Source organism: Lepidochelys kempii, chromosome 7 (genome assembly GCF_965140285.1).
Source record: "Lepidochelys kempii isolate rLepKem1 chromosome 7, rLepKem1.hap1, whole genome shotgun sequence".
NCBI classification, from domain to species: Eukaryota; Metazoa; Chordata; order Testudines; family Cheloniidae; genus Lepidochelys; species Lepidochelys kempii.
In genome coordinates this window covers 119,906,176-119,932,993 of record NC_136386.1, presented here as the reverse complement: position 1 = coordinate 119,932,993, position 26,818 = coordinate 119,906,176, and the positions used below count along the sequence as shown (strand labels likewise).

The 26,818-nt window shown below is 48.8% G+C and overlaps 2 protein-coding genes and 1 long non-coding RNA gene across 6 annotated transcripts in view; 2 read left to right on the top strand and 1 right to left on the bottom strand.

Moving 5' to 3' along the window:
* Positions 1–3,352, bottom strand: part of ITPRIP (inositol 1,4,5-trisphosphate receptor interacting protein) — a 31,158-nt gene extending 27,806 nt beyond the window's left edge. For both annotated transcript variants that reach the window (XR_012160076.2, XM_073354435.2), the window contains exon 1: positions 2,572–3,352. The gene's annotated coding sequence lies outside the window, so the exon portion shown is untranslated. The remainder of the gene's footprint in view (positions 1–2,571) is intronic.
* LOC144930754 (uncharacterized) overlaps positions 1–11,542 on the top strand; it is a 40,008-nt gene extending 28,466 nt beyond the window's left edge. Inside the window, exon 3 of the long non-coding RNA XR_013636099.1 lies at positions 1,782–11,542. This is a non-coding gene — a long non-coding RNA (uncharacterized LOC144930754). The remainder of the gene's footprint in view (positions 1–1,781) is intronic.
* A 4,382-nt stretch (positions 11,543–15,924) lies between these two features.
* CFAP58 (cilia and flagella associated protein 58) overlaps positions 15,925–26,818 on the top strand; it is a 450,541-nt gene continuing 439,647 nt past the window's right edge. For 2 of the 3 annotated variants that reach the window (XR_012160075.2, XM_073354430.2), the window contains exons 1-2: positions 15,925–16,071; positions 20,409–20,690. Coding sequence is in view for 2 of the 3 variants with exons in the window: in XM_073354430.2 (XP_073210531.1) it covers positions 16,063–16,071; positions 20,409–20,690 (291 nt within the window). In the remaining variant the exon portion in view is untranslated. Of the gene's footprint in view, positions 16,072–19,435; positions 19,506–20,408; positions 20,691–26,818 lie in introns of those variants that run through there. The other variant, XM_073354432.2, reaches the window with a different exon arrangement.

Here is a 26,818-nt window from a genome sequence, read left to right as displayed (position 1 = left end):
TAGATCAGTGGCCCTGTGTTTACCTTCATGCTCTCAATAAGTCAGTGCAAACAGCTGTCATGACAGAGTGGCTGAAGAAGACACTCCAGACAGTTTCTGTCTACACTACTTTTATTGCACTAGTGTAGAGACAGCACTAGCATTTTTATGGCTGGCTGTCTAACACACCCCAGAGTGAACGCAGATAGCCTAGTGGTAAGAATGCCAGTAAATACCAGAGTCCTGTTTACACTAGAACTTCCACAATTACTACCACCAGGGAAGCAACACCAGTGGAAGATTCCAGACCCAATGCTAGTGTAGGAAAGTCCACTGGAGTCCTGACTCTCCTTGGTCACTGGTTTTACCACGAGTGACTTCCAGTGGAGCTGTTCCTGATTTGCACCGGTATGAGAGGCAAATTGGAACCAGGCTATTTTAGGAAAAGATAAACACACACACAAGAGAAATAGTAACGTTTTTATAAAAATGCAGCCCTCACTTGTCAACATTTACGTTAGGTTCAGTTTGGCTGTGTTAGCATTAAAACCCAAGGCAGCCATGTGTCATTTTAAGCCAGAGATGAAGCTTGTGTAACATGCATTCCACACTGGTTATTTCACGAACAACATCTGTAAGCTAAGTTTCAGAGTAGAAGCCGTGTTAGTCTGTATCTGCAAAAAGAAAAGGAGTACTTGTGGCACCTTAGAGACTAACAAATTTATTTGAGCATAAGCTTTCTTGACCTACAGCTCACTTCATCGGATGCATGCAGTAGAAAATACAGTGGGGAGATTTTATATACACAGAGAACATGAAACAATGGGTTCCCCCCTCGTCCCCCCCGCTGGTAATAGCTCACCTTACCTGATCACTCTTGTTACAATGTGTATGGTAACACCCATTGTTTCATGTTCTCTGTGTATATAAAATCTCCCCACTGTATTTTCTACTGCATACATCCGATGAAGTGAGCTGTAGCTCAAGAAAGCTTATGCTCAAATAAATTTGTCAGTCTCTAAGGTGCCACAAGTCCTCCTTTTCTATCTGTAAGCTAAGGATCCCTTGTATGTTTGGTGCAGAAGAAGAGGGGCAGATGATTAGGTTTTCTATGCTGGGGCCTTTACTGTGCAAAGACTTACAGGAGTGCTTCACTTTATGCACTCTGAGTCTGTCCGGGTGATATCAGTGGGTGGGAGTACTCACATGCATGCTTAACTTTAAACACTGTGTTTAACTTTTGACCCTGTGGCTCAAAGGAGAAAAGACCCCCAGGCCAGGCTACCCTGGAAACTTTTGTTGTTAGTGATGTGATTTTTTTTTTTTTTAAAAAGAAGTTTTAGCAGAGGCAAAAACCCTAGTGTGAACAAGTATAGCTACACCAGGAAACCTTTTCCAGTGTGTAGGCCTTTCAGGGAGTATCTGAGGATTAAGAAATGTCCAGAAACTGGTTTCAGAGTAGCAGCCCTGTTAGTCTGTATCCACAAAAAGAACAGGAGTACTTGCGGCACCTTACAGACTAACATTTATGAGAGCAGCCTCTCACAGTTTGTATGGTAACTTCCAACTTATCTGTGTGTGTGTGTGTATATATATATATATATTACTAAGTGTTCCATTCTATGCATCCGATGAATGCTGCTCACAAAAGCTTATGCACTAATAAATTTGTTAGTCTCAAAGGTGCCACAAGTCCTCCTGTTCTTTTTACAGAAACTGGTGTTATTTTTTTAAAAGAAGAAAGTCTCAACTAAGCTAGGGTTTCTCCCCCATCTTATTCTCATTCTCTGTCCCCACCTCAGACGCAATTCACTCCTTGCTTTCAAAGAGAATGACACAATGCAGGCATGTCAACAGACGCAGAAGGAAAATCTATGCAAACGCAGGCTGGTGTTGAAAACTTCGGTTACAACGTAGGGATGTTTCAGAGTAACAGCCCTGTTAGTCTGTCTTCGCAAAAAGAAAAGGAGGACTCGTGGCACCTTAGAGACTAACCCATTTATTTGAGCGTGAGCTACAGCTCACTTCATCGGATGCATACTGTGGAAACTGCAGCAGACTTTATATACACACAGAGAATCTGAAACAATACCTCCTCCCACCCCACTGTCCTGCTGGTAACAGCTTATCTAGGGACGTGCCAGCGATCCGTGGCCCTGCAGGGGATCATTCGCGGGCCTGTTTACCCCACGGGAAAGAACAGCTCGAGCTCGCGCCAGCGAACAGAACAACACGGAGTGTGCCGCTCCGAATTGTGCGGCTCTTTTTGACACAGACCCTCGCACCGTGGGACAGCGTCAGGCAAGCCAGCGCAGCCAGCTTCCCCACTCTCCGTCCACCGCCCGGGCTCCGGAACCCCCCTACTCTGCCGGGACGAGGCGCACGCCGACTTAACCCCCCGCCCCCCGGAGCCCGGCCGCGCTCCTGCCGCTCGGGTGCGGGGGCAAAGGGGGGCTGTTCGCTGGCCCGCAGCCCGGCGAGCTCCAGGGCAGAAGGAGCGTTACAAGGAAAGGGACTCGCTCCGCATCCCCGAAGACGGAGGACGAGCGGGACCCCTGCCTCCCCCGCACCGGCGGCCGGCTCTTGACTTACTGCGCCTGGGCGCCTTTGCGAGCGGCGGCTCCCTCTCGCTCCGCTTGGTGAACGTGCACACGGGTGCTCACGGAGCCACCCGCCGGGGCGCCGGACAAAGGCTTCCCAGGGGGTCTTCCTTTCTTCCGAGCCTCATGCTCCCCGTTTTCACCGCGGGGCTAGCAGCGCCGGCTTTGCTCGCTTTCGGTCTTACTCATTTCCTGGATGTCGGCGTGACTCCGCGAAACGCTTCCCTCCATCTAAGAACAAGCCACCGGGCTCCACTTTCTGCCTCCTGGGACCTTCTTAAGGAGGACGGTCAGAAAAAGGGGGGTGGGGGAGAAGCCTCATAAGGCAGCTCCTAGATGTCCAGGGCAACAAAGACCGCCGCGACGGGTCCAAGCCTTTGAGAGCCGTGTAAACCCGAGCCGCTTGCTGAAGCGGCGTGCCACAAAATCCGGAGGTTCCCGGGCGGAGGGAAGTCGCCCTTAAACCCTGCCTGTTGCGCAATACATGATTACAGGGCTAAGCAGCAACTTTCCCGGGTTTGTTGCTTGCAGCTTGTTGCAATGAAGCGAGATTTCCATCCAACGGGCTTCTCCATTGTCGCCACTTCGGTCACCCAGAAGCGGCCCGCTGCAACCCCCGGCCCTTCTCTGCCCACGCGGGGAACGTGCAAAGTTATTGGTAACCTCTCCCCCAGCTTCCCCCATGCGTCCTGCACATGGCTTTGCAGCGAGGAACTTTTCCCTACCACAAAGGCAGGGAGGCGCATTTGTTTTACTTTTCACGTGAGTACTGTTGTAGCTGGGGCACCCACAGCAGTTGTGGCCAGCTGAGGACTGAAAAGAAAGTTAAAACCTGAGGATAAAACAATCTAATTAACGCTTAGTTCCCCCCTCCCCCGGGAAAGGCTGCACAAACAGCAGCTCATTAATTCTCCACAAAGCCCTTGTCAGGGAGAGAAATAGTTATTATCCTCACAGTACAGGAAGGGCAGAAAAAGTTTAAGTGACTTGCCCACAGTTACATAGCGGAAATCAGTGGCAGAGCTGGGGTTAGAATTAAGGTATTGTTGAGTCCCAGCCCTGTCCTCCTTCCACAATTAAAATGCTGCTCCCCAATTAAAGATCTAATTGACAATTAACAATTACAAGCTAAACAGCTATCACCTCCCAAATGAAACACAGAAAAAATGTGATTTTCTGGAGCTGCATAACATCTGAACTCAGTGGGACAAGCAGGATTGCCTTATTTCTGATTCTGATGGGTCAGCAGGACATTTAAAGCAGGGCTGAAATCCCTTTGGGGTCCCTGCAATGTCATCTTGTCACAGCATGGTGACAATTGCATTGTAATATGGTAACCCACTGGCAAAGCATCCTGTTACCCTTTCCCAGGGGGCTTGTCTACACATAGAACTGCCTACTACTGCTCTTAGAATTGCTTTTTCAGCTCATGTGGTCACTATTCAGTAGTGTGATGGTGCCAGGTTAGAAACCTGTTTATCACCCATGCATCCACTGAAGTGAGCTGTAGCTCATGAAAGCTTATGCTCAAATAAATTGGTTAGTCTCTAAGGTGGCACAAGTCCTCCTTTTCTTTTATCACCCATGTTTGGTATTGCACCTAGGGTGACCAGATAGCAAGTGTGAAAAATGAGGATGGGGTTGGGGGGGTAATAGGAGCCCATACAAAAAAAAGGCCCAAATATCGGGACTGTCCCTATAAAATCAGGACATCTGGTCCACCCTAATTGCACCAGAACTATGCAATGTCAAAAACGACACAATACAAATGTGATAGGACACCTTTGTCTTGAAGCCTTCTGTTTGATAAGTGTTGACCTGGGATGTTGTGTCAGTCTGTTATTTAAATTGCCTGACTTTTGTTAGATTAGGTAACCACATTAACCTTACTGACAGGCTTTGTGTATGTGGTTGTCTGACTCCGCTGGGGCTTATTGGCAATTTGTGTGTTGTTCCTACAATCCTTTCTTATTATATGGTAATTTGTGACAATTATTTATTTGTAACAACAGACACTGGAATCTCACCACTGCTACTTTGCAACATTCAGCCTGTCTTAGCGCATCCTTTATTTCCCTGGGTCTTGTCAAATGGGCTTTTGTCACCTTTTGTTAAGGAGCAAGTTACTCTCTCCCCATTTCTTTCTCCTCCTAGTTTTCAGATGATTTCTCCAAATCTATATGCACCCAGTTGACAGCTATTTTACTTGGGTCTGAGTTGACCCTTTTTTATGTTTGTTTTCATACTGCCCCAGAGGGGCACAAGACACCCTAGAGACAATTGGAAAATGACAGTTCTTCTCCGAGGAGAACATAAGAATGGCTATACAGGGTCAGACCAAATGTCCAATTAGCCCAGTATCCTGTCTTCTGACAGTGGCCAATGCCAGGTGCTTCAGAAGGAATGAGCTGCTGCTGGCAAACAGAGTCTCGGGGCATCGTCCCTGCCCATCCTGCTAATCCCCATTGATGAACCCCTCCTTCATGAATTTATCTAGTTCTTTCTTGAACCTTGCTATAGTCTTGGCCTTCACAACATCCTCTGGCAAAGAGTTCCACAGGTAGACTGTGCGTTGTGTGAAGAAATACTTCCTTTTGTTTGTTTTAAACCTGCTGCCTGTTAATTTCATTTGGTGACCCCTAGTTCTTGTGTTAGGAGAAGAAGTAAATAACACTTCTTACTTTCTCCACACCAGTCATGATTTTATAGACTTCTATCATAGTTATTGTGTCTTTTCCAAACTGAAAAGTCGCAGTCTTATTAATCTCTCCTCATATGGAAGCTGTTCCATCCCCTTATCATTTTTGTTGCCCTTTTCTGTACCTTTTCTAATTCCAAAATATCTTTCTTGATATAGGGCAACCAGATCTGCACGCAGTATTCAAGAAGTGGGCGTACCATGGATTTATATAGAGGCAATATGATATTTTCTGTCTTATTATCTATCCCTTTCCTAATGATTCCCAACATTCTATTAGTTTTTCTGGCTGCTGCTGCACATTGAGTGGATGTTTTCAGAGAACTATCCACAATCACTCCAAGATCTCTTTCTTGAATGGTAACAGCCATGATTGTTATGTGTAGTTGGGATTATGTTTTCCAATGTGCATTATTTTGCATTTATCAACTTTGAATTTCATCTGCCGTTTTGCTGCCCAGTCACCCAGTTTTGTGAGATCCCTTTGTAACTCTTCACAGCGTGCTTTGGACTTAACTATCTGGAGTAGCTTTATATCATCATCAGAAAATTTTGCCACCTCACTGGTTTCAGAGTAACAGCCGTGTTAGTCTGTATTCGCAAAAAGAAAAGAAAAGTACTTGTGGCACTCTCCTTAGAGTGATCACTTTACATAAGCTATTATCAGCAGGAGAGTGGGGTGGGGGGAGAGAAAACCTTTTGTAGTGATAAAACACCCATTTTTTCATGATTTGTGTGTATAAAAACATCTTCTGTATTTTCCACAGTATGCATCCGATGAAGTGAGCTGTAGCTCACGAAAGCTTATGCTCAAATAAATTGGTTAGTCTCTAAGGTGCCATAAGTACTCCTTTTCTTTTTGCCACCTCACTGTTTACCCCTTTTTCCAAATCATTTATGAATATATTAAACAGTATTGGTCACAGTATAGACCCCTGGGGGACACCACTATTTACCTCTCTCCATTCTGAAAACTGATGGTTTATTCCTACCCTTTGTTTCCTATATTTTAACCAGTTACTGATCTACAAGAGGACTTTCCCTCGTATCCCATGACAGCTTACTTTGTTTACGAGCCTTTGGTGAGGGACCTTGTCAAAGGCTTTCTGAAAATCTAAGTACACTGTATCCACCGGATCACCCTTGTCCACATGCTTGTTGACCTCCTCAAAGATTTCTAGTAGATTGGTTAGGCATGATTTCTCTTTACAAAAAACATGTTGACTCTTCTCCAACAAACTGTGTTCATCTGTGTGTCTGATAATTCTGTTCTTTACTATAGTTTCAATCAATTTGTCCGGTACTGCTGGGATCACCTCTGAAGTCTTTTTAAAAAATTGGCGTCACATTAGCTCTCCTCCAGTCATCTGGGACAGAAGCTGATATAAATGATAGGTTACATATCACAGTTAGTAGTTTTGCAATTTCACATTTGAGTTCCTTCAGAACTCTTGGGTGAATCCCATCTAGTCCTAGTGACTTATTACTGTTTAATATATCAGTTTGTTCCAAAACCTCCTCTAATGACACCTCAATCTGGGACAGTTCCTCAGATTTGTCACCTAAAAAGAATGGCTCAGGATGGAGAATCTCCCTCACATCCTCAGCTGTGAAGATGGATGCAAAGCATTCATTTAGTTTCTCCGCAAGGGCCTTACCCCCCTTGAGTGCTCCTTTAGCATCTCAATCGCCCAGTGGCTCCACTGGTTGTTGAGCAGGCTTCCTGCTTCTGATGGACTTAAACATTTTTTTGCTGTTACTTTTTGAGTCTTTGGCTAGCTCTTCTTCAAATTCTTTTTTGGCCTTTCTAATTATATATTTACACTTCACTTGCCAGAGTTTATGCTCCTTTCTGTTTTCCTCACTAGGATTTACCTTCCACTTTTTAAAGGACGCCTTTTTGCCTCTCAGTGCTTTTTTGACTTTGTTGTTTAGCCACAGAGGCACTTTTTTGGTCCTCTTACTATGTTTTTTAATTTGGGGAGCTTGAAACATCCTTCACCCGTACTAAAATCAAATATTGCAACAAATCAGTGCTCACTTAGGGCTCTATAGTTGTCACCATGCTGCACACCGGGGCCACTGGGAACTTCATGGCAACAGCAGAGATAGGACCCAGATCGTCCTGCTCCACAAACACTGGTATCTATCACCTATCATTAGCTGTCAGTAGCATGGAGCCTATGACAAGCCGTTGATCAGTTCTGATTCTATCCAGTACAGAGCCGTGGAGGACATGGAGATGATATGCCCTCCCCCCACCCCCCCAAAAAAAAGAATCAATACAAGTTACAGTAATTATGAATTAAAGGCATCTGTTAAGAATAGAATCATATTAACCTAACAACATATTAGCTCTCAAACTTTTTCAGAGCAAGACCCGCAATGCAGTAGATTATCTCCTGGACCCATCTTCCATCCCATCCATGATCCTCCATCTCTGCCAGTTGTGGTGGCATAAGATCTCTAGGGAAAGTCATATTTGGAAAGTATTAATTTATTTGGATCTGTCTTTTTATACAATTTACAAGCTCGAAACAAGGAGAAAAGCCAGTAACGTGTCCACTAAGCTGTAGTCCGTGGGCCATGATTTAAGATCATTTAGTAAGGTATTAATTTTAATGTCACAAAGGACCAAATTCCGCCACCCCTACTCACGATGGTAGTACCTTAGTCTGTGAGCAGCCCTGCTGAAGTCAATAGGACTGCAGCACCTAGCACAGTGGGGTCCTAGTCCATGACCCTAGATGCTACCGCAATAATAGCAGAATCTGCTCCAGGATTGGAATGTGAGACACATTTCCCATTTGCTTTCAGTCACCTTAGAAGGTGGAGGGATTTCTTTTGATGATTCCTGGCATTGCTTCTAATCCTTTGTAAAATTAATATTGCACTATGTTTCTGTAAGCAATTCAAAACAAAACAAACAACAAAAGAACATATAAATAATTACACAGGCTTTGAAAACAGAAATTAGGGACACAATAGGGAAGTCAAATGTCAGGCCATGCGTCAGTGGAATAGATCCTGTGATAGCCCCCTAGCTATCTGACTCACAAAGAGAATGAAACATATGGTTGCTTTTCTGGTGCACAAACAGGGATTCAGATTAACAACAAAGAAAGCAGGAGCGATAATCCTGCTAGATCCAGGCCTCGCTGAGTCCTGAAAGCTATAGTGCATTCTGGCTGTGAAAGGATAGAACAGGGTGCAGCAGGATGGTATTTTCCCAGAAACAACCCAGAGGGACCTGAAAGCGCACGTCAAATATCCTATGCCTTTGCCCCTATGTATGTGTGCCCCCCAAGCATCCTGCATCACCCACTTACCTTTAGCATCACAATTCCCTTTGTTGCATCACTCACTATTCCTCTGGCATCTCAATGCTCCCACTCAGCAATGAGTTGTTCAGAGGACAGCAGCACAAGAAGAAGGGGGGAAGGAAGGGGGGAGTTCCATCAACCAGTGAATCTTTCACAGCTACAGGCCAGTGTTCAAATAAACCTGCAGAGAGACAGTCGCCTTCTGGCTTCAAGCTGGCCACATGGTGTCCTTATCTTCCCCCTCACACCTGACCTTCTAATCATCTTAGAACTTTGCAGTTATATGGCCTTTCTGGGGTGTTAAAAGAGGAGGGTTATTTTATAGGGCCCCCCAGGGGGCTCAAGTGTCAAGCAATGAAACATGTCAGGCTAACTTACAGCTACCAAAGGATTTGGTGGGAGTGAGTTATGAGGCAAAGGAGTAAATTATGCGTGGAAGTCAGAGCCTATGGCAATGGCTCCTGCTGCTGGTAGAGAAGGGTTGCTATGGGGAGAAGCGGGGGGAAATTATTCTCATTGGTCAGAGCCTGGTAAAAGTAGAAATAATTGAAACCAACTCATCTTACAGAGTAACAGCCGTGTTAGTCTGTATTCGCAAAAAGAAAAGGAGTACTTGTGGCACCTTAGAGACTAACCAATTTATTTGAGCATAAGCTTTCGTGAGCTACAGCTCACTTCATCGGATGCATCAAAAAAGCTTATGCTCAAATAAATTGGTTAGTCTCTAAGGTGCCACAAGTACTCCTTTTCTTTCAACTCATCTTAGATACCCCCAAATGTTCTTGAACTGGGAGACCAACCAGGGAACAAAAGCAGTGACAGGAGGACCTAGGGGGAATCAAAATGGGCGGCTTGGTGGGCAGGTAATGGAGGGAGCGAATCAAGATACTGGAATACAGCAAAAAATAAAGTAAAGCAGGTGTCTGCATGTTAACATGAGATTTCCCTCACAGCAATCTGGTGAGTGGCCAATAAGGTGGTGCTTGATCGGAGTTGTGACAAAGGGTTTTGAAGATCTGGCCCTAGGTACAAACGGAACAAAGAAATGGAAATCTCAGAGGCCAGCACTGCTACAGGGACAAAGTCAAGGATGTTTTGTTGCTCCAGAGGCAGAATCTTGCAGTCCATTGGGGAGATGCTAATAAATGATAGGTTGAGTTTGGTGTCAAGATTGTAGATTTAACCGTAGGACATGATTTTCATAGTTATTTACATGGATTTTAAGAAAACCAAACAAAGTAGGTCATTGTATACGTAGCTTAGAATAGCACTTAGCACCCTTAACTCTTAGCTACTAGCTCACCAAAACCTTTATTGGGGAATTTTTATTATAAAAGAGGGACACCAACTGGCAGACCTACTAGGTAGTTTATGATTTGACTGTATGAAAATGGTAATGGGATATGGTACGTCTTCTCACCTCTAGGTTACTGGCTCAATTCCAGTCCAAGACAAAAGTGATCATAGGTTGTTACCATTTGATATCTGTTCTGTGTCTTGTGTGCAAGTGAGTAGGAAGGTTCGGTCCAATTTCTAATGGACAAGTGCTCATATCACTATTTAATTTGGGAATAACAAACAGAATTGACAAAAAAATCAAACACAACAAGAAATACAGTATATCATAGATAATAAGGCTTCGTAAGACTAGATTTTAATTGGTAAGTGTTGATATCACTGTACACTGATAAATGGATGAAAAAACATTTCCATGAATAATAATCAAAATTTACAAATAGGCAAAGTAAGAAAATTACTGCTTGAGAACTTATTAGAGTTTGATTTAAAGATGTTTACTTCGTGTATGTTGATATGTGATGTTAACAGTTGAACAGTTATAAACTTTAACTTTTTGAATCTCAGTGTCTACTGTCAGTAAGTTATTGTCTGACACCTGCAAAATTTCCCACAGGTGCTGAAATTTAAATAGATAAAAATTCAAAACATTCTTTACAATGAACATTGATTTTATCTGTCAAAATAACAAGAATAAAAATAAAATTCTGCCATGCCTACAAATAATCAAGCAATCAGAGAACCCACAATATTTACCAATGACTAGACACAAATCAGACTTACTTTTACTGACAACATCCTGCTCCTTTTAGCACTGCAAAACTGACACAACTATGGGAGAGCAAGCTGGATTCTATTCTGCCCTGTACAGAGAAGGTTAAGGGGTAGCTTGATCACAGTCTATAAGTATCCACATGGGGAACAAATATTTAATAATGAGCTCTACAATCTAGAAGAGAAATTTATAAAACAATCCATTGGTTGGAAGCTGAAGCTAAACAAATTCAAACTGTAAATAAGGTGTAAATATTTCATAGTGAGGGTGACTAACCATTAGAACCTTAGGAACACGGTGGATTCACTGGATGTTTTTCTAAAAGATCGACTCTAGGAATTATTTTGGGGGAAGTTCTCTGGCCTGTGTTATACAAGAAGTCAGACTAGATGATCACAATGGTCCTTTCTGGCCTTGGAATCTATGAGCAAACCAATTTCAGTAATATTCTACTTACAGAATCCTTATTAGTACTGGTGATGGTGTATGAGGCTGATAGAACACAGCTGGATTTCCACATCCCAGGGGAATGTTCAGTGCCAGCCATTAGAAAAATGAGATTTTGATTTGTAGTCTTAGCAAATTTCAGACCAAATCCTGCTCTCTCAACTCACATAAATCATCCTGTTAATTCCCTGTCAATCTATTTGTAAGAGTAAAGACAGCAGAATGTGAACCCACATATGGAACCTCAATCACACTTGCATATTAATTAGACTATTATATATCAAATATTTATTAATTCATTTTTGTAATAAGCTTTGGAAATGTAAAAGGCTGTAAGGCCTGAGTATTATTAATTGCTATTATGGTGGTAGCCACCACATCATTTTGGTAGTACAGTGCCACCTAGTGATTTTCTTTCCTACAATGCAAAGGTATAAAAGAACACACAAAAACCTCTCTCTGTTTTCTGTTATTTCTTCTTCTTATCCTTATTTATTTTATCATGCCCAAAGGAGTGATATGCACTTTACAGCAAATACATAGTCATAGTCCCTGTCCCAAAGAGCTTACAATCTTCTGGGTGATGTTATGATGAGATTTTACTGCACCTTTATATTTCTGCAGAGGCCCATAAATCCTTCCCTGTCTGAATAATGGCTTATCACTTTTATGTCACTACAATTTAAAGTACACATTAAGTTACTGCCTTAGAGCTGTGACCTCAAATAAGTCACTAAGCAAATATTTCTATTGTAGTCACCAACCATCGCCTGCACACACACATGGAGATCTACTGTCCTAGATTTCTCTTTTAAGCTAGTTGAAATAGCTGATTCTGCCACCTGACTATAAACTATTCATGTCAACTGAGCCAAACCAGCATTGTTACAAGAGGAAACAAATAATAACACCTTAAATGAAATAAAACATCTTGAATCAAGTTCATTCCTGTTTGGAATGGAATCCCACCATGATTGCACCTGGCATCTTATGTTTGTGTTCACATGGTCCAGAGAATTTTGGCTCTCACCATCATCTATAATTTCAGAGGGACATAAATGGAGGAAACTAATAATAGCTCAGTTTAAAACTAGATTGAGAGGGTGTGATGCTGGTAGACCAGGTGCGAGCTCATGCCAAGGCCCCTAGGTCTCTCTGAACACTGACAAATGCATAGCTGTAAACCAGTCTGACTCACCTGTGTGTTAGCATTGTTAAAATTGATGTTAATTGTTCAATGTGTTCAATGTTCAGACATGATGAAATGCTTGTAGGATGCTGCATGTATTGATGACACTTATCGCAGCTGTAGCCCATGGTATAAGGTTATATTGCATGTTTGCATTGTGAACCTCTGTAACTGTGTAGCTCACCAAACAGGAAAGAAGCATTAATTAATGTAAAGTGCTGGGCATGCACACAAGAAGACCCAATGAAACCAAATGAGCCACTGTGAAACATCAAAGGACAGAAGGACTTTGTTGATTGCTGCCCCCCCCCTTCTACATACACCCGTGAAGAGGAGACAGGCATGCACACTTGTTTCATCAGTTTGAACTCTGGGGGAAGGAACTGTAACTCTATGCTGCTTGGAATTTGGCAAGGGCAATATTTCCAAGCATAAGCAAGGGATCCCCAATCTGCTTAGCTTGGGTTAGCTCTAAAGGACATAGAAAGCTTGCATACCACAGCAATGTCTATTACTTTTTGAAACCTAAGACTGTAACTCAGTTGGGTGTGTATGTTTATCTGCTTTAACCTTGTAAATAACTCTCATTTCTTTTTCCTAGTTAATAAATCTTTAGTTAGTTTATTACAGAACTGGCTACAAGCATTGTCTTTGGTGAGAGATCTAGAGAGGACAACTCACCCAGTGTAAGCGACTAGTTCATTGGGACTGGAAGTAACTTGGACATTATTGTGATTTTTGGTGTAAGAGACCCTCTATTGCAAAGACAAGTTTGCCTGGGTGGCAAGATAGATCAGAGTGCCCAAGAGGACTGTCTGTGACTCCATGTTAAGGCTGTTATAATACTTGAGGAGCTCACACTTGTTACTTGGTGGATGAAATCTAATTATAGAGCACACAACCAGCTGCCTTTCCCCAAGTTGGGGGGATCCCTTAGGTCCTCAGTGACAATGCTCTGGGTTTGACAAATGCTGCAACCATGCAGTGCCACCATTATCCAAAGCCATCTAAGGGGAGGAGATGTTGTTTCCCCGATTTACACCTTAGGAGCTGGGAGTTGGGGAGGCAGCAGCCAGGAGACTATCCTCTACACAGCTGGGTTAGGAGGTGAGGGGAATCGGCTGCGTGTGGGGACCCTGGCTCAAAGGAGGGCAGGCATGGCCCCTGAGCAAGGGCAATGAGGGTGTCAGGTCCTGCCCTATCTAACATGTTACTGCCCAGTCGGTGTGCTTCTTCCTGTTTCCTTGCCACCTGTGACCCCCCCCCGAGTCCCACCCCCTGTCTTCCCCACCTCCTGCCCTAATGATCCCCCTAATCACATTTCATTCCTCACCCCAACCTCCCTCCCTCCTGCTCAACCAACCTCCCGGCTGCCCCACCTCATCCCCTGCCCTGCCCCATCCCAACCCCCCTGCCCTAGTGACCCCCCGCTGCCCCACCTCATCCCCTGCCCTGCTCCATCCCCACCCCCTGCCCTAGTGACCCTGCACTGGCCCACCTCATCCCCCGCCCTGCCCCATCCCAACCCCCTGCCCTAGTGACCCTGCACTGGCCCACCTCATCCCCCGCCCTGCTCCATCCCAACCCCCTGCCCTAGTGACCCTGCACTGGCCCATCTCATCCCCCGCCCTGCCCCATCCCAACCCCCCTACCCTAGTGACCCCCCGCTGCCCCACCTCATCCCCCACCCTGCTCCATCCCCACCCTAGTGACCCCCGCTGCCCCACCTCATCCCCCACCCTGCTCCATCCCCACCCTAGTGACCCCCGCTGCCCCACCTCATCCCCCACCCTGCTCCATCCCCACCCCCTGCCCTAGTGACCCCCCGCTGCCCCACCTCATCCCCCACCCTGCCCCACCCCCACCCCCTGCCCTAGTGACCCCCGCTGCCCCACCTCATCCCCCACCCTGCTCCATCCCCACCCCCTGCCCTAGTGACCCCCCGCTGCCCCACCTCATCCCCCACCCTGCTCCATCCCCACCCCCTGCCCTAGTGACCCCCCGCTGGCCCACCTCATCCCCCACCCTGCTCCATCCCCACCCCCTGCCCTAGTGACCCCCGCTGCCCCACCTCATCCCCCACCCTGCTCCATCCCCACCCCCTGCCCTAGTGACCTCCCGCTGCCCCACCTCATCCCCCACCCTGCCCCACACCACCCCCTGCCCTAGTGACCCCCGCTGCCCCACCTCATCCCCCACCCTGCTCCATCCCCACCCCCTGCCCTAGTGACCCCCGCTGCCCCACCTCATCCCCCACCCTGCTCCATCCCCACCCCCTGCCCTAGTGACCCCCCGCTGCCCCACCTCATCCCCCACCCTGCTCCATCCCCACCCCCTGCCCTAGTGACCTCCCGCTGCCCCACCTCATCCCCCACCCTGCCCCACACCACCCCCTGCCCTAGTGACCCCCGCTGCCCCACCTCATCCCCCACCCTGCTCCATCCCCACCCCCTGCCCTAGTGACCCCCGCTGCCCCACCTCATCCCCCACCCTGCTCCATCCCCACCCCCTGCCCTAGTGACCCCCCGCTGCCCCACCTCATCCCCCACCCTGCTCCATCCCCACCCCCTGCCCTAGTGACCTCCCGCTGCCCCACCTCATCCCCCACCCTGCCCCACACCACCCCCTGCCCTAGTGACCCCCGCTGCCCCACCTCATCCCCCACCCTGCTCCATCCCCACCCCCTGCCCTAGTGACCCCCCGCTGCCCCACCTCATCCCCCACCCTGCTCCATCCCCACCCCCTGCCCTAGTGACCCCCCGCTGGCCCACCTCATCCCCCACCCTGCTCCATCCCCACCCCCTGCCCTAGTGACCCCCGCTGCCCCACCTCATCCCCCACCCTGCTCCATCCCCACCCCCTGCCCTAGTGACCTCCCGCTGCCCCACCTCATCCCCCACCCTGCCCCACACCACCCCCTGCCCTAGTGACCCCCGCTGCCCCACCTCATCCCCCACCCTGCTCCATCCCCACCCCCTGCCCTAGTGACCCCCGCTGCCCCACCTCATCCCCCACCCTGCTCCATCCCCACCCCCTGCCCTAGTGACCCCCCGCTGCCCCACCTCATCCCCCACCCTGCTCCATCCCCACCCCCTGCCCTAGTGACCTCCCGCTGCCCCACCTCATCCCCCACCCTGCCCCACACCACCCCCTGCCCTAGTGACCCCCGCTGCCCCACCTCATCCCCCACCCTGCTCCATCCCCACCCCCTGCCCTAGTGAGCCCCCGCTGCCCCACCTCATCCCCCACCCTGCCCCACACCACCCCCTGCCCTAGTGACCCCCGCTGCCCCACCTCATCCCCCACCCTGCTCCATCCCCACCCCCTGCCCTAGTGACCCCCGCTGCCCCACCTCATCCCCCACCCTGCTCCATCCCCACCCCCTGCCCTAGTGACCCCCGCTGCCCCACCTCATCCCCCACCCTGCTCCATCCCCACCCCCTGCCCTAGTGACCCCCCGCTGCCCCACCTCATCCCCCACCCTGCTCCATCCCCACCCCCTGCCCTAGTGACCCCCGCTGCCCCACCTCATCCCCCACCCTGCCCCACACCACCCCCTGCCCCAGCAGAGAGCAGAGGGGGCGGGGAGCCGGTTGCTAGGAGACGGGAGGGGCGGCCCGTGTACACAGCCGCGTCCCGGTAGCCGGAGCCGCCGGAGCCGCCCAAACCCGCCCCCTCCGGCCCCCCCGCGGGGACCCGCCGACCCCCCCCCCCGGGCCAGCGCCGGGCCGGAGCCCCTCCCGCTCCGCGGCAAGATGAGCGAGGTGAGCAGCCCCTCCCCCGCCAGGCCGGCCCCCTCCTCCCCCCATGGTACCGATCCCCCCGCCCGGCCCCCCCCGGTCCCCCAACGCGCGCCCCTCTCCCCCGCCCAGCCCCCCCGCTCCGTCCCGCGCGCCCCTCTCCCCGCCCAGCCCCCCCGCTGCACCCCCCCCGCGCCCCTCTCCCCGCCCAGCCCCCCGCTCCCCTCGCGCCCCTCTCCCCCGCCCAGCCCCCCCGCTCCGTCCCGCGCGCCCCTCTCCCCGCCCAGCCCCCCCGCTGCACCCCCCCCGCGCCCCTCTCCCCGCCCAGCCCCCCGCTCCCCTCGCGCGCCTCTCCCCGCCCAGCCCCCCCGCTGCACCCCCCCGCGCCCCTCTCCCCTGCCCAGCCGCCCCCTGCGCCCCTCTCCCCTCCCCAACCGCCCCTGCACTCCGCTGCGCCCCTTTTCCCTGCCCAGCCCCCCGCTGCACCCCCCGCGCCCCTCTCCCCGCCCAGCCCCCCGCTCCCCTCGCGCGCCTCTCCCCGCCCAGCCCCCCCGCTGCACCCCCCCGCGCCCCTCTCCCCTCCCCAACCGCCCCTGCACTCCGCTGCGCCCCTTTTCCCTGCCCAGCCCCCCGCTGCACCCCCCGCGCCCCTCTCCCCTGCCCAGCCGCCCCCTGCGCCCCTCTCCCCTCCCCAACCGCCCCTGCACTCCGCTGCGCCCCTTTTCCCTGCCCAGCCCCCCCGCTGCACCCCCCGCGCCCCTCTCCCCTGCCCAGCCGCCCCCTGCGCCCCTCTCCCCTCCCCAACCGCCCCTGCACTCCGCTGCGCCCCTTTTCCCTGCCCAGCCCCCCCGCTGCACCCCCCGCGCCCCTCTCCCCTGCCCAGCCGCCCCCTGCGCCCCTCTCCCCTCCCCAACCCCCCCTGCACTCTGCTGCGCCCCTTTTCCCTGCCCAGCCCCCCCGCTGCACCCCCCGCGCCCCTCTCCCCTGCCCAGCCGCCCCCTGCGCCCCTCTCCCCTCCCCAACCGCCCCTGCACTCCGCTGCGCCCCTTTTCCCTGCCCAGCCCCCCGCTGCACCCCCCGCGCCCCTCTCCCCTGCCCAGCCGCCCCCTGCGCCCCTCTCCCCTCCCCAACCGCCCCTGCACTCCGCTGCGCCCCTTTTCCCTGCCCAGCCCCCCCGCTGCACCCCCCGCGCCCCTCTCCCCTGCCCAGCCGCCCCCTGCGCCCCTCTCCCCTCCCCAACCCCCCCTGCACTCCGCTGCGCCCCTTTTCCCTGCCCAGCCCCCCCGCTGCACCCCCCGCGCCCCTCTCCCCTGCCCAGCCGCCCCCTGCGCCCCTCTCCCCTCCCCAACCGCCCCTGCACTCCGCTGCGCCCCTTTTCCCTGCCCAGCCCCCCCGCTGCACCCCCCGCGCCCCTCTCCCCTGCCCAGCCGCCCCTGCGCCCCTCTCCCCTCCCCAACCCCCCCTGCACTCCGCTGCGCCCCTTTTCCCTGCCCAGCCCCCCCGCTGCACCCCCCGCGCCCCTCTCCCCTGCCCAGCCGCCCCCTGCGCCCCTCTCCCCTCCCCAACCCCCCCTGCACTCCGCTGCGCCCCTTTTCCCTGCCCAGCCCCCCCGCTGCACCCCCCGCGCCCCTCTCCCCCGCCCAGACCCCCCCGTGCCCCTCTTCCCTGCCCAGCCCCTCCCACCGCCTGCTCCCCCCTTGCACCCCTCTTCCCTTCTCAGCGCCCTGCTCCCCCTGTGCGCCCCTCTTCCCTGCCCAGGCCCTCCCGTCTCCTTTCCCAGCCCCCTGATCTCCCCATCTTTCTCTGCACCCTCCTTGCTTTCCTTTCCCCTCTCCCCATCGCACTCTTTATCCCCCTCCCTTCTCTCCTCCTCCCCATCCCCTCCCCATCACCCTCCTCACCATCCCTTTGCTCTCTCCTCCCTATCCCCTTCTCTCCACTGCTCTCTCTGTCCTGCCCCTTTCTTCATTAGAATCTCAGCCCATCCCAGCCTGTGGTTTGGGGCTCCTGCTCCAAGGGTCACCCAATCTAAGTGTCCCCAGGTGCCTGACCATGGTGTTTAAAGTACTCTGAGAAAAGACGGGGATGTCTGTCATAATCTGGGAGCAGCAACTTTGATAAGATTGTGCTGAAAATGTGCCCTTCAGCAACCCAATTAATAAAGACATTCCTTTGCTGGGTCTGGCACCCCTTGCGACCCACTCCTCCTCCCTATGAGAGCAGCGCAGTGGGCTGAGGTAACAACAACAAGTCCCGGTCATTGCAGGGTGGGATTTCAAACCTGGGATCGCTGGAGCTTAGTGTATGAGCCTCTACTGCATGAGATAAAAGCCCCATGGCCCTTAACTAATGCTGTAGCAGTCTCATTACTCTCTAAATCAGGGGTGGGCAAACTATGGCCTGGGGGCCGCATCTGGCCCTTCAGACGTCTTAATCTGGCCCTCAAGTTCCCACTGGGGAGTGGGGTCTGGGGCTTGCCCCGCTCCGGCGCTCCAGCCAGGGAGCGGGGTCAGGGGCTTTCCCCGCTCTGTGCAGCTCCCGGAAACAGTGCTATGTCCCCCCTCCAGCTCCTACACGGAGGGGCAGCCAGGGGACTCCACACGCTGCCCCTGCCCCGAGTGCCGCTCCCGCAGCTCCCATTTGCTGGGAACCGAGGCCAATGGGAGCTGCAGGGAGGGTGCCTGCGGACGGGGCAGCGCGCAGAGCTGCGCCTCCGCATGGGAGCCAGAGAGGGGACATGCTGCTGCTTCCAGGAGCTGCTTGAGGTAAGTGCCACCCCGAGTCTGCAACCGTGACCCCCTCTCGCACCCCTGCCCCAGCCATGATCCCCCTCCTTCCCTCTGAACCCCATGGTCCCAGCCCGGAGCACCCTCCTGTGCCCCAACTCCTCATACCCAGCCCCACCCCAGAGCCTGCACCTCCAGCTAGAGTCCGAACCCCCTTCCAAACCCCAACCCCCAATTTCGTGAGCATTCATGGCCCACCATACAATTTCCATGCCCAGATGTGGCCTTCAGGCCAAAAAGTTTGCCCACCCCTGCTCTAAGTGGTCTCGATGCCACTAGAGGGGACAGAACACTACACCCAGGAGGTGTGTGGGTTACACTGAGGCTTTCTGCACAGCTTTAATCCAGATCTAGCTGAGGACAAACCCCTTTGCAGTTCATTGTGCTTGGGCCTTTTCTTGTCTTCTGCCCTCTATTTGAAACTTTGCCAATGTAGATTCTTGAAGCTCTGGGCAAAGGAAATACTGGGGCTGACCAGACTCTGACATTAATACTGTTTTATTATACTCATCCACGTCGTTTCGTTTTCATATATGCATTTCTATCAGCAATTAAAATGTTGCAGAGTTTTAAATTATTTGAGAGGCTGATCAGGTGGCGGAGAAGAATCTGCTTGTTGGTGCACCTGAAGCTATTTCTGAGGAAGACAGAAAATGATGTAAGACACACGTGGTGAGATTTTTAAGCAGCCAATAAGTTTGGATGCCTCAGTGTTTGGTGTCCATCTTGAGACATGTTGGGCCTAATTTTCAGAGCTCCCACAACTTTGATCAACTTTAATTGGAGGCACGGTGCCGATCATTTCTTGAAATCAGGCCCAGCCAAGCACCCAGAAAAGCAGGCACAACAAATCATTGGCCACTTTAAAAAAAAAATCTGGTCCAGAATGTGGGCCAAATTCCTATCTGCTGCATCATGTACATTGGTAGATTTACACCAGGGATGCATTCAGCCCTATGTGTGTTGCTGGTTTTAACGTCATGTCACCAAAAAGTTTTACCAAAAATATTTTCTCACCAACACACAAAAAGATGAACCTTAACTCATTTCATTAGGATGTTATTTGTAAGCTCTAAGAAAGGTATTTTAAGTGTCAAATAGATATTGTGAGCACCTTCCAATTTAATTAGTCTTTGTCTAAATGGCATATCCAAATATATGGAATAATAATACATTTAGTCTTAAGATATGAGATGAATGTTTTACATGTACTAGAAAAAGATCCATTACTCGCAAGCTTATTTGGTGTGATTCTCTTTTCACACCAATTTCACACTGGTTTAACAACTCTATTTTAATGAAGTCATTCCAGTGTAAGAGAGATCAGAATTAAAGCCTTAGACATTAGACATAAAAAGCATCCATCTTGTCCATTACCCGTTGGCCTCTACAAATAGAATGGAATGTGAATTTCATATGGGAGGGAGGGAGCTGCTACACAGAAGGTTTACATCATGGTTAGTTACCAATGAGCTGTCATTAATATATTGCTGTTATCTCTTGTGGTCATCTGCTGACAAAATTGGGATTTTTGAACTCCCCTTGCTAATTGATTATCCACCTCATTTAACACAGGAAAGGAACGACAGACTGTGTGTAGAAGAAAATGCCTTCGAAGCACTGGAAAAAGACTTCCAAGAAGTCATCAATGAACTTATGGGAGATAAAAGTCTGGAGAAATTCCGAATAGAATATGAGAAGCTCCACACGGTTATGAAGAAATCGTATGAAAATGAAAGGCGTCTCATGTCAAAATGCAGGGAGCTGAATGCTGAGATTGTGGTGAATTCGGCTAAAGTGGCTACAGCCCTGAAGCTCTCTCAAGATGATCAGATGACGATAACATCACTGAAGAGGGTAAAATTTAAATAGAATTAAATACGAACAGAAAATATTTAATGGAGGACGCAGTAGTTAGCTGAGGGAAAATTTTAATCAGTTCAATGTCTTGAAGATATAGTTCTGCTATAGAGAAGTGATATGAGCTAGTGGACTGAGTATAGAGTTGGGAGCTGAAACCTTCTGTCTAACCTCTGCTCTTCTACTGACTTGCTGAGTTGCATTTGGGCATGTCTCAACATCTATCAGTCTAATTTTGTGCTTATTTACACAGTCCACTCTAACTCTGTTGGCTTCAAAGGAGTTACTAATTCTTTGCTTAAGATGATTTATCTGTAAAATGGGAGTAATATTAAATACTTCACAGGGGCATTTCGAGATTAATTAGTTGATGTTTCTGAAATGCTATAGACATTTTAAATATTGGCAAGACATGAAAAATCCACCTGCCTATTGCAAGTAGGATTTTTCCCCAAGGGAGTGTCATGAACTTTTGTAAATTTTCATTAAAAAAAATTAAGCTTCTTGTCCTTATGTTTGAGAAGACAACCATCCATATGTGATCTGAGTGTAAATTCTTGGGAGTACTATCATCCCAAGTCAGCAGATGTAACGCCGACAGACCCTGGTTGTCGGCAGGCGGGATTGAACATGGGACCTCAGTGCATGAGCCTCTACTGCATGAGCTAAAAGCCATATGCCTCTTCAATAAGGCTGTAGAGTAGACTCATTAATAACTGGGATTATTTATTCTGCAGAAGAGACGAATGAGGGGGGATTTGATAGCTGCTTTCAACTACCTGAAAGGGGGTTCCAAAGAAGATGGACCTAGACTGTTCTCAGTGGTAGCAGATGACAGAACAAGGAGTAATGGTCTCAAGTTGCAGTGGGGGAGGTTTAGGTTGGATATTAGGAAAAACTTTTTCACTAGGCGGGTGGTGAAGCACTGGAATGGGTTACTTAGCAAGGTGGTGGAATCTACTTCCTTAGAGGTTTTTAAGGTCAGGCTTGACAAAGCCCTGGCTGGGATGATTTAATTGGGGATCGGTCCTGCTTTGAGCAGGGGGGTTGGACTAGATGACCTCCTGAGGTCCCTTCCAACCCTGATATTCTATCTCTCTGAGTGGTTTTGGTGTCCCTAGAGCTTTCTCCAGAAGCTGACCAAATGCTTTACACCCAGGAGGTGTTCTTGTGCCTCTGCTACTGCTCAGGGCTTTCCCAAATTGTGGCAGAATGAAAACTGTCTAAATTCTTGCAGGTTTTTCCTGATGCTAATCAGATCCTTATAGACAGTTCTGAAATTGATGCGAATCATGTCAATTTCACTCTGCTTCTATCTGGGCAATCTCTCAGCAGGAGTGGAGGGAGGCACTGGAACTGTTCCTGGGGAAGAAGACTCAAAAAGTGGAAGCTGGGGAGGGTGATAGAGTAGCAGAGAAATCCTCTCATAAATACCATAAAGCTGAAGAGGGGTAGAGTGGGAAGGATATTATCTCTGCTAATCTCAGCAGCCAAGAGGCTGAAGGGATGTACACAGTAACAGCACCCACCATTGTAGTAGCCGAGAGACTGGTGTGGAAAGGGTGTATGACGGGTTGGATCACAGAAACCCCCTTGGGACTCCCAACTGATGTGCCAAGACTACTTCTGCCCCTGCTTTCCCTGCCAGCTTGGGACTCCAGCACCCTGTCTTGCTGAGCCATTCACTCCAGTCTGCTCCAACACAGACCCAGGGTCTGAACCACGTGCCCCAAAGCTGCAGAATTAACTGAAAACAACTTAAGAAGTGTTCCTGTCTTTAACACTCAGATGCCCAAACCCCAAATAAATCAGTTTTAGCTTGTATAAAGCGTATACAGGGTAAACTCAAATTGTTCGCCCTCTATAACACTGATAGATATGCACAGCTGTTTGCCCCCACCCCCAGGTATTAATATATTCTCTGGGTTAATAATATGTAAAAAGTGATTTTATTAAATACAGAAAGTAGGATTTAAGTGGTTCCAAGTAATAGCAGACAGAACAAAGTGAATTACCAAGCAAAATAAAATAGAACATGCAAGTCTATGTCTAAGAAACCTGAATGCAGATAAAAACCTCACCCAGTAAGCTTCCTTTTACAGACTAGTTTCCTTCTAGTCTGGGTCCAGCAATCACTCACACCCCCCTGTAGTTACTGTCCTTTGTTCCAGTTTCTTTCAGGTATCCTTGGGGGTGGAGAGGCTATCTCCTGAGCCAGCTGAAGACAAAATGGAGGGGTCTCCCAGGGGTTTAAATAGACTTTCTCTTGAGGGTGGACACCTCTCCCTCCCCCTGTGTAGAATCCAGCTACAAAATGGAGTTTTGGAGTCACATGGGCCAGTCACGTGTCCATGCATGACTGAGTTTCTTACCAGCCAAGCCCCATTCCTGGGAAAGCTCAGATGTGGACTGGCGTCTTCAAGTGGTTCTTGATTGGGCACTTAATTTGCACATTGCTTTCTCCAGAAGCTGACCAAATGCTTTACAAAGGCTACTCAAAAATCAAGCAAGTATACGCCAATATTCATAACTTTGAATACAAAAATGATACATGCATACGAATAGGATGAATAGATTCAGTAGATCATAACCTTCACAGAGATATGTTACATGGCATATATAGCATAAAACATATTCCAGTTATGTCATATATATACATTCATAAGCATATTTCCATAAAGCCTTATGGGGGCACCGTCACCAGGTGGAGGACAATATGTTACAGTTAGAGAGGCAGGGCACAATAAACAGCTCATAACTGTTACTCTTTTAAAGCACAGGGATGTGCTGATGTGGGGGCACAGAGCACAGGTATTGCTCAGTTTGGCTAACAGGCTTAATCTTTGGGCTAAGTATTCAGGTATCACTATAACATTGTTACAAAAATGTTTTTATCATGTCTTTGAGAAACTCTTTAGTTGCTATTGATTTTTTTCAGCGTACCCTCAAAATTGCTTGCTGTTTTGCTGTCTGAAAAGGAATCCTATGACTAATCCTAATTTCACTGTACTTCACTAGCATTTCACTAACTAGTTGCTTTGAAAAGATTGTCAGATGTGCAGGGCTAGAAATTGCAGCATAGACACTTGGGCTTGAGCTGGAGCTGTGCTCTGAGACCCTCCCATCCTTGCAGGGTCTCAAAAATAGGGTTCTAGCCCTAGCCTGAATGTCTATACCGCAGTTTTATAGCCACAGTGTCTGAACCCTGCAAGCCTGAGTAAGCTGACTCTGGCCAGCTGTGGCTATGCCATGGGTCTTTTATCACAGTGTGTGCTAGGGAAAGGAGAATTCTCTTGGGGCAGTTCCTGTAAAAACAATAAAAGTAAAGACCTAAATGTTGGTGACTGTTGGTCACGGAGGTAATGGGTGCAGAGCCTTTTCCTTCTAGATCACTGGATCAAATCCAAAAGAAGGCCCCAGTCCTGCAGTCTGAACAGCAGAAGCAGACCCATGCACCTTGTGAAGTCCTGTTGAAATGTTCCGCTGCAGAGGCCTGATTCTTTAGATCAGATTGAAGGAAAGTGGCCTAGGTCAATAGTGATCAGCAGTTGTTACCGTTTGAGGCTGCTCAGCCCTGTGTTTTATGGTTTCAATCCATTTTCTTATGTACACTTCACATAATAGCTCTTTGTTGACAGTCACATCAGAGAAGCTAAGTACTGAATTGAACTACAGAGAACAAATTTCACGCTTGCCTCTAGAGGTGTCCCACCATGTTAGGATGGAGGGACATTATCAGAGCAGTGTTCAGAAGCCTGTGCTGCCCTTGCTGTGGCTAATAGGACTTCATTCTCCAGGGCTGTCAACCCAGGACTGTTAACCAGCGCTACTAATTTTCGAGCTTGGTCTACACTGCAGACTTATGTTGGTATAGCTGTATCAGTCAGGGATGTGGAAAATCCACACTCCTGAGCAATGCAATTATGCTGACCGAACTCTGTGTGCAGTTCTGGTCTCCCATGTTTAAGAAGGATGAATTCAAACTGGAAGGGGTACAGAGAAGGGCTACTAGGATGATCCGAGGAATGGAAAACTTGTCTTATGAAAGGAGACTCAAGGAGCTTGGCTTGTTTAGCCTAACTAAAAGAAGGCTGAGGGGAGATATGATTGCTCTCTATAAATATATCAGAGGGATAAATACCGGAGAGGGAGAGGAATTATTTAAGCTCAGTACCAATGTGGACACAAGAACAAATGGATGTAAACTGGCCACCAGGAAGTTTAGACTTGAAATTAGACGAAGGTTTCTAACCATCAGAGGAGTGAAGTTTTGGAATAGCCTTCCAAGGGAAGCAATGGGGGCAAAAGATCTATCTGGCTTTAAGATTAAACTCGATAAGTTTATGGAGGAGATGATATGATGGGATAACATGGTTTTGGTAATTAAATATTCATGGTAAATAGGCCCAATGGCCTGTGATGGGATATTAGATGGGGTGGGATCTGAGTTACCCAGGAAAGAATTTTCTATAGTATCTGGCTGGTGAATCTTGCCCATATGCTTAGGGTTTAGCTGATCGCCATATTTGGGGTCGGGAAGGAATTTTCCTCTAGGGCAGATTGGAAGAGGCCCTGGAGGTTTTTCGCCTTCCTCTGTAGCATGGGGCATGGGTCACTTGCTGGAGGATTTTCTGCTCCTTGAAGTCTTTAAACCACGATTTGAGGACTTCAATAGCTCAGACATAGGCGAGAGGTTTTTCGCAGGAGTGGTGGGTGAAATTCTGTGGCCTGCGTTGTGCAGGAGGTCAGACTAGATGATCATAATGGTCCCTTCTGACCTAAATATCTATGAATCTATGACAACGCTGTGGCAATGGGAGGGCTTCTCCCGTCGACATAGATACCACTCAGGGAGGTGGATTAACTATGCTCTCTCATCCCTGCAGGTAGCGTCTTCACTAAGCACTACAGCACCTCCACTGCAACACTGTATGTGTAGGCAAGCCCTCAGTCTTTGAAAAATTAAATTGGTGCAATCACTTTTGTTACTTAAATACCCATACAGTTACAGATCATAATGGTCCCTTCTGACCTAAATATCTATGAATCTATGAATCTACAGCTTATGAACCAGCTGCTTTATAATCTTTAGAAATCTTTTCCACACATTTTCTGAACGACTGTTAGTACAACCATCAAGTATAGCTCAGTCTCTGGTGTTAATTATGCAGTAAATTGCAATGCATTTTTTAATGACTAATTGTAATTTGATTATCTAAAAGATTATGACATGCTCTGTATTTTCTAAGTCCTATCTTTCCAATGAGTAATATGTGATTTTTAAAAACAGAGGTTTCCATCATCAGAGATTTCCTTTCTTTTAATCTTGAATGTAAAAGAAGCAACCACTGAAAACTGAAATTTTGTCATAGAGAGCATAAGGATCTACAGGCCCAATCCTGTAACCTTTACTTTTAGGTGAGCAATCATTACTTACCTGAGTAGCCCCATTGACTTTTGTGAGAATACTCACCTGAGTAAAGTTGCAAATTCAATTGAAGTTAATAAAAAGATTCCCCATGACTTCAGTGGGAGTTGGATGGGAGGCTGATATCGGGATCTACTAGTGCAGACCTTAGTGCCTATACAGAGTTACATTGAAAGGTTTGGGGTCTAAATCTGAAATAAATCTCCAAACTCCTAGTAAGTCTGGTATTTGAATTTTAACTAGTACGTTTGGCTTATGTTTCTTTTCTTCTCCCACAATACTGAGAGCTAGAGACACCTACCAGCCTTGACTGCTAACTTCCTTACTTCCATCTGTTTGTTACACAACCTTCATAAGATATTAAAGAGACACTCTTAACATGGAATCTAGTAAATTTCAAAAAAAAGTTAAAAGCAGCTTAAGTTACTGCAACTATGCCTTAGTCATCTGGCAATTTTTGTGGCATCACAACCACATTTTCCTATTACAAAAAGTTTCTCTCTCCAGTTACTGGGTGAAAGAGACCCCTCCCCCGCAGTTCTCCCTCCAAAAAACAAAACAAAAAAACCCACCTACAACCAAAGGAGGCTGACTAGGACTCCGATTCAGCAAAATATGTAAGCATCTGTGTCAAGGTTCCCTCCCCACTCTGAACTCTAGGGTACAGACGTGGGGACCTGCATGAAAGACCCCCCTA